At 42.6% G+C, this 7,733-nt stretch overlaps 1 protein-coding gene across 3 annotated transcripts in view; it reads left to right on the top strand.

The window, feature by feature from the left end:
- The first annotated feature begins 1,752 nt into the window (after window positions 1-1,752).
- The window catches only part of ATR (ATR serine/threonine kinase), a 133,418-nt gene continuing 127,437 nt past the window's right edge, over window positions 1,753-7,733 (top strand). For 2 of the 3 annotated variants that reach the window (XM_037736836.1, XM_037736835.1), the window contains exon 1: window positions 1,753-1,964. Coding sequence is in view for 2 of the 3 variants with exons in the window: in XM_037736835.1 (XP_037592763.1) it covers window positions 1,906-1,964 (59 nt within the window). In the remaining variant the exon portion in view is untranslated. The remainder of the gene's footprint in view (window positions 1,965-7,733) is intronic. The other variant, XM_017523751.2, reaches the window with a different exon arrangement.

Here is a 7,733-nt window from a genome sequence, read left to right as displayed (position 1 = left end):
AAAAAAAAAAAAAAAAAAAGTTAAACAAAATAAACTCTCTGGGAAATGCTGAAGGGAAAATATTCAGTAGGGAGATAGACACAGAAAATACAAATCTTGAAGAGGGATAAGGGAAGAGCAATGAATTTGGGAGTGAACAGCAGATAGAAAGTTAATGGAAGCCTTGAGAGTGAAGGAAAGACTAAAAAAGAGAAAAGAACCTGAGTTAGAATGCTGAGGAATACCAACAGTAAAGGGGATGGCAAAGAAGTGTTGTTAACAAGAAAGAGTCATGGAGGCCAAAGAAAGCTTTCCAGGAAAGCAGCAGTGGTCTCTATTAGAGGTTTTCAACCCCTGGGCCACAGTACCGGTCAGAGGCCTGTTAGAAACCGGGCCACACAGTAGGAAGCTTCATCTCTATTCACAGCAGCTCCCCATTACTGGCATTACCGCCTGAGCTCCCCTCCTGTCAGATCAGCAGGACATTAGATTCTCACAGGAGCGCAAACCCTACTGTGAACTGCACATGCAACGGACGTAGCTTGCATACTCTTTATGAGAATCTAATGCCTGATGATCCCTCATTGTCTCCCATCACCCCAGATGGGACCATCTAGTTGCAGAAAAACAAGCTCAGGGCTTCCACTGATTCTACATTATGGTGTATAATACATTATGGTATAATGACTTATTACATATTACAATGTAATAGTAGAAAGTGCACAATAAATGTAATGTGCTTGAATCGTCCCGAAAACATCCCTTCACCTCCCTGTCCATGGAAAAATTGTCTTCCACAAAACTGGTCCCTGATGCCAAAACGGTTAGGGACTGCTGGTCTGTATTGTCTATTGTATATTCCCCAAATCCATTGATTTACTTTAAAAATTAAATCACAGGGCCGGGCGCGGTGGCTCACGCCTGTAATCCCAGCACTTTTGGAGGCTGAGGAGAGCGGATCACGAGGTCAAGAGATCGAGACCATCTGGCCAACATGGTGAAACCCCTTCTCTACTAAAAGTACAAAAAATATTAGCCGGGCATGGGAGCACGCTCCTGTGGTCCCAGCTACTCGCGAGGCTGAGGCGGAAGAATCGTTTGAACCCAGCAGGCGGAGGTTGCAGTGTGCCGAGATTGCGCCACTGCACTCCAGCCTGGCGGCAAAGCAAGGCTCCGTCTCAAAAAAATAAAAAATAAAAAATAAATCACAGGTTGTGGATGCCCGTAATGGTGGCATTTCCATACACAGTACTGCCGCTTTGAAGAGACACAAATATAATCCAACCCCATTTTTAAATATTAAATGTTGGCAGGGTCCTCAAGGAAACCTAAGAGTGACTTCAAGTCAGAAAAAAATGCTTAAAAAGAACAAAACAGGGAGAGCCCACCTTTTGCCCTCTCTCAGGAGAGTGACAAGAGTGGTAGGGAAGTGAGAAACTTTTAAAATTGACAGCGTTACTCTGGGAAAACGGAGTCTACTCTTGGCCTTTACTCGCTGAACTGTCCTAGTTCTCACATTTGTGAAGCGAGAGTCTGGGTTGGCGGCCCTCGAGCCCCTAGCCTCCCCCGATTCGACGGTCTGGCTTCGCTGTGCCTCCCAAGCTTCAGAACAGCAGTCTGGCCGCTCAAAACGAAAACTTCACAAACGTTGCTCGCTTAGTGCTGCGAACGAAGTCCTGACCCAACCAGGGAAGTTCGACCAGCGCGCGCTCGCCCGCTTGCCCCGCCCCCTAACGGCTTCCCGGCTTCCCCCGGGTCCTCTGCAAAACAGACGCGGGGCCGAGCAAGCGGGGCCAATAGCGGCTTCCGGGAGGAGTTTTGGCCCCCGCCAGGTTCCGTCGGGCGCCGCTCTCTTCCGGCAGGGGTAGCTTTGGAGACGCCAGGAACCAGCGTCGGCGTGGTAGACGAGTGACTGGCAGCCTCAGCATGGGGGAACCTGGCCTGGAGCTGGCTTCCATGATCCCCGCTCTGCGGGAGCTGGGCAGGTAGGGCTAGGCCCATCCTGGGTCCTGCATCCTCCTCCGCCGGTCCCGGCTGGGGTTTCACGTGCTCTCCCCTCTCCTGCTGCGCCGTGGTTCGGATCCCCGAAGCCCCCGCTGCTGCCCTTGTGGAGATGCTCCGTGGCTGATTTGGGCGCTTCTGCCTCAGAGTGCTTGTTGATAGGACGTGAGGACGTGGGGCCGTCGCCACAAACCTGCGGGAAGCCGGTCCGAGGGGAAAGAGGCGTCTGCCGGCCCGGGTTTACCTCAGCAGCACCGGAGAGTTCGCCCAACCCGAGAGTTTGCTTCCTGCAGCTCGAGGGAAGAGTCCCTGCTGATCACTTTCTGGTCACTTTTCTACACTCATTTTCTTCTCGAAAACCTCTTTCCTTAGACGAGGGACTTGACTCATCAGTTTCTGTTCTTTGTGATCACTCGTGGAGGAATTGGTTTTTAGCCTTATATTTTGTCCCCAAACTGCCCTTGGAAAAAAATCACCGCATCTCATTTTCTGCAAGTGACATCACTTGATGGAAAAGGCAGTTATTTTCTTTGAAGTGAAGTCATAGTGCATATTGAAGATGTGACCTCCTTCCTATTAATCGTCCAGTCCTCGATACGTTGTTTTAGTCAGAAATTGGAGAGATAGACCTCAGTGTCCACAAAATCTTAACGTGCACAGACTGTTGCCAAAATTTGGAGACAATTTAATAGTTCATTTGCAAATGCCTGTTTTCTGTAAACCTCATGAAAACCAGTGTCTTACCAAAAGAGGGAGGGAGAGGTGTTGATGGCTGCCACACCCCTTTAACACTCAGGTTGGCTTTCCTGAACCAGGCCTAAAGACTCAGTAGGGCTTGTTTTGTTTTAATTCTAAACTGCCGCGAACAAGAAATAAATGAGCTTATGCTACTACCACAGTTGAATTATAAGTTGGAATAACTGCTTCCCAATTCCTTAAACGGTTTGAAAACTTTCCATACACAGTCAAAACTGACATTAAGCCGATGGGATAGCTACTTCCCTTTCTTTTTGCAGCGCAGTGTGTTCATTTCCACTGGTTGGCCATCCAAATAATCTAAGCTTAATATATGAATAAGAGGATAAATGAAGGGACGATTCTTGTCCTAACTGCATCACTATTTTTGACTGTGTGAATTTTTTCCACTTTTTATTAGTGTGGCGAGTATACTTTGTGTTTACAGTTTATAAAATAACTTATACCTCTCTAAAAGAAGATGAAGAAAAGTGATCATTTTAGGAAGTTGGTTTACAGATTTTATCTTTCAGGCTCACTGTGAAGCTCAGTATATTTTTCTCACTTTGTTTTAAAGTAGAATTAGCTCTACTAATTAATTCACTTTAAAGTAGAATTAATACTTCCCTTCCCTCTTCTGTCTTCCTCCATGAGACCTGTTAATAAAAATAGTTGGTTCTTGGGTTATAGTCTGTTTTATCAGTAGAGCTTATGTTATCTTGCATTTGTAGCCATTCCAAGAGAAACAGAAAAACTGCCCTATAAAAAAATTGTCTACTAGTTTTTAATTTTCATGGCTTTTTCATTACAACTACTTCAATCAAACAAGCTCATCCATTTTCATAGTATGACCATGACATAGGATGGAACAGGGTTACCACTGTTTAAGAAACAGGGTCACAGAAGTTGAAAAACCAAAGGCACAGCTAGCAAGTATCAGAGCTAGGGTTCAGATTCAAGCTATCAAGGCCATTTCTTCCAAAATGTTCCCCCTTATGACTATGGCAATTAGACTACTGAAAAAAGATGAGATCAGTGTTCTAATTATGGACAGCTCTTTGTCAGTCCCTCAGACAAATTTTGTTCTATTGTTTTTTCCTGTTAGCATTCTACTCTTGCTAAATGACCTTTCCACTTTCCTGCCTTCAGCTATCATCTGCTATTCGATGACTCCAAATATGTTTTTCCAAATCCTGTCTCCTATAGAAATGTATATTTGCTGTATACTGGTAGTTTCACTGAGTGTCCTATGTGTAGTTAAGATTCAGCATATCCAATACAAATACAAATTCTTCACATGTCTTAACCTTCACAAGCCTTCTTTTTTTAAACTTAAAAAAAAAATTATTTTTCCCTTACTCACTGAATTAGAGATATCTCAGTAAATGGCACCATATTCACTCATTTCTCCAAACCAGAAATCTAGAAGTCATTCTTGACTGTTCTCCAGTGTGCTTTCAGACTATGTCCTTTGCCCTCTTTTGATTTGTGCACTCTTCCCAAGCAGTCTTACCTAATTTCATGGCTTTAAATGTCATCCATATGCTGATAACTCCCAAATTTATATTTCTAATCAGATATATATTAGGTTGCTTACTCAACATCTACACTGGGAAGTGAAAATTAACATATCCAAAGCAGAACTCCTGATTTACTGCCCTTGAATTTGTTCCTTCTCCCATGTTATTAGGAACATACCAACCAAAAGCCTAGGAGTCATCCTAGGTTTTTCCCCCTTATCCCTTAATAATCTGTAAGTTAGTTCTGACAACCATATGTTTAAGATACATCTAGAATCTAACACTTTTCACCATCTTCACTACTACCACCAGAATTTCTCTAAAATCAGCCTTCTCTAAAACTGATTCAGTAATGTTGGTTGATCTCCTCATTTCTACTTTTACCTACTTAAAATAAATTTTCCACTCAGTAAAGTGACTTTTCATCTATTAGTCATGTTATAAGTTTCCCCTGCACAAAACCGTCCTTTGACTTTCCAGGACACTAAAAATCAGTATAAAATCTAGACTCCTAACCAAGACCTCTAAGGTCCTACATAATCTGGCTTAGCTTGCCTCTGACCTCATCACCTTCTATCCTTCTTTTGCTTACTCTAGTGAGACTGACCTTGTTTCTCCAGGACACCAAGGTAATTCCTGCATTCAGTCATTTGCTCTTCTGTCTGAACACTGGATGGTTTCATTTAGATGTCACTTCAGAATCACCTACTCTGATCTTCCTACTTAAGATTGCTTTGCAGTTGTAAGACATTTTCAAATGTGTTCGTTGCTGTTAAAATGTTAAATGGAACAGTGAAATGTGGATGAGGTTCTGAGGAGCAGCAGCATTAGCCACTAGAGGAGATTTGGATGGTGTTAAGAAGCTAGAAGCTAATCATGTAAATCTGAGATGAAATAGGAGGTACAAAGGCCCCTAAGTGGGAATGAGCCTACTTTTTTTTTGAGATGGAGTCTTGCTCTTTCCAGTGATGTGATCTCTGCTCTCCCTCCCGGGTTCAAGTGATTTTCCTGTCCCAACCTCCCAAGTAGCTGGGATTACAGGCTTCCACCACCATACCCGGCTAATTTTTGTATTGTTAGCGAAGACAGTGTTTCACCATGTTGCACAGGCTGGTCTCCAACTCGTGACCTGAAGTGATCCACCCGCCTCGGCTTCCCAAAGTGATGGGATTACTAGCGTGAGCCTAATGAGCCTACTTTAAAAAGAATAGTAAGAAGGCTGTAGCACAGGGAGCAAATAGTGGGTGGTATGAGTTAAATAGGGAGGGGTAGGCAAGGGCCACATCCTTTAGCACCTTAGAGGCTGAGAGTTTATTGTGTGATGGGAAACACTGGAATTGTTTAAACAGGGAAATAACAATTGAATTCAAGTTTTAAATAACTTGCTTTATTTTTACTCCTTTAAAAGCTTTAAGTGCTTACACATTGCCTTCAGTGTAAAATCCAAACTCTTAGCCAGTCCTTTGAGCTTTGACCCTATCTTCCCTCTTGAGCTTCATCTCTAAATGCTTTAGCCATATAGAGCCTCTTACAGTTTCTAGTGCTTGGGACTACCCTCCCTCTTACCCTCATTTTACCTGCCTTGTGCCTTAGGGATGCAGTTTTGTATCACTTTCTCAAGGAAGCCGTGACTAATAGGGCCCTGCTGAGGGCTGAATGTCCCTCTTTCTTGGGTCTATCAGTTCTTAACCATAATTACCTCTTATTTGTCCTTATTTTAGGGCAGCTGCATTCCATGTTGGTTATCCTGGTATTTGATGCTTACCTCAGAGGAGGTGTGTAAGCTTCATATAATACTTGCATATCTACTCAAATCTTGTAGTATACTTTTGAAAAGTTATATTCTCTTATCTCAGTTCCAGGGTAGAAGTCACAAAATAAGAAATGCTCACTCCTGTGAGTTTTCTTTCTTTTTTCTTGTTTTTTGAGACTGGCTCACTTGTTGCTCAGGCTGGAGTTCAGTAGCGTGAACACGGCTCACTGCAACCTCTGCTTCCTGGGGTCAAGCGATCCTCCCACCTCAGCCTCCCAAATAGCTGGGACTACAGGTGCATACCACCATGCCTGTCTAATTTTTGTATTTTTTATAGAGACGGGATTTCACCATGTTGCCCAGGCTGGTCTCAAACTCCTGGGCTCAAGTGATCCGCCCACTTCAGCCTGCCAAAATGCTGAGATTACAGACATGAGCCACCACGCCCCACCAAGTTAGTGTATCTTAGTCAATTTACTTTTTTTACTAAAACTGCTTTTTTAAAATTACACAAATAATACAAGAATAAATAATTTTTACAAAATGAAACTTTGTAAGAAACTCTGACCGCTACCCACAATGCTGGTTCCTCCTCCCACGTACCTCTTTGTTCAGATTTTAAAATGATACTTGTGAAATTATCCTTGATGAATCACAATGTCTCCTGACTTTGTCTAAAACAATTCATGCTACCTTGTAATTACAGATTTTGAACTTTTTGTTAAATTTGTGATGTCCTATATTATGGTAGCCACTAGCCAAATGTGACCATTGAGCACCTCACATGTAGCTAGTCTGAATTGAGATGTGCTGTAAATATATGTTGCACAGTGGTTTTCAAAGACTTAGTACCAGAAAAAAGAATGTAAACGATCTCGTGAATAATTTTTATATCCATTACATATTCAATTAATATTTCGGATATATTGTTGGGATCAGTTTTTTTTTGCCTATTTGTTAATGTGGCTACCAGAAAATACAAAATTGTGGCTAACATTATATTTCTATTGGCTAGTGCTGATTTAAATAAGATACGTAGCACTAAGTTTTTTTGCATTCACATGCACATGTAACTACTCGTTCTTTGATTCTTTTTTTAAAGGACTTTAGTAGCATATACAAACTTGCTTTTTTTTTTTTTTTTTTTCTAAGATGAAGTCTCACTCTGTCACCCAGGCTGGAGTGCAGTGGCGTGATCTCGGCTCACGGCAACCTCCGCCTCCCAGGTTCAAGCAATTCTGCCTCAGTGCCTCAGCCTCCCGAGTAACTAGGATTACAGGCGCCTGCCACCACGCCTGGCTAATTTTTGTAACTTTTAGTGGAGAAGGGGTTTCACCATGTTGGCCAGCCTGACCTCAAACTCCTGACCTCAGGTGATTTGCCTGCCTCAGCCTCCCAAAGTGCTAGGATTACAGGTGTGAGCTCCCACACCTGTACCTTTGATTCTTTCTAGAGTTTATATTACTTACAAATATTTGTTAATTTCGGTAAGTTTTTCTGTTAAGCAAGTTCTAGGTGATGTAGAGGAAGCAAAACAAAAAATGCATTTTCTCTCCTGTAAGAGCTTATGGTCTAAGGGCACTTCATTGGATACATAGAGAAATAAAGTGCAGTCTGCCACTGGTAGGAGCTTATGGTCTATTGGCAAGTAATAGGTAGACACTCCACAGGTCCAGAAGGCTGTACATTAGAAATTAAAGAACCACAAAATTCAGGAAGGTTCTTGTGCATTCATTCATTGAACA

The sequence above is a fragment of the Cebus imitator genome, unplaced genomic scaffold, assembly GCF_001604975.1.
Source record: "Cebus imitator isolate Cc_AM_T3 unplaced genomic scaffold, Cebus_imitator-1.0 Scaffold30, whole genome shotgun sequence".
Classification (NCBI taxonomy): Eukaryota; Metazoa; Chordata; class Mammalia; order Primates; family Cebidae; genus Cebus; species Cebus imitator.
Note: the sequence above shows the minus strand (reverse complement) of the source record. Positions and strands in the feature narration are given on the sequence as shown.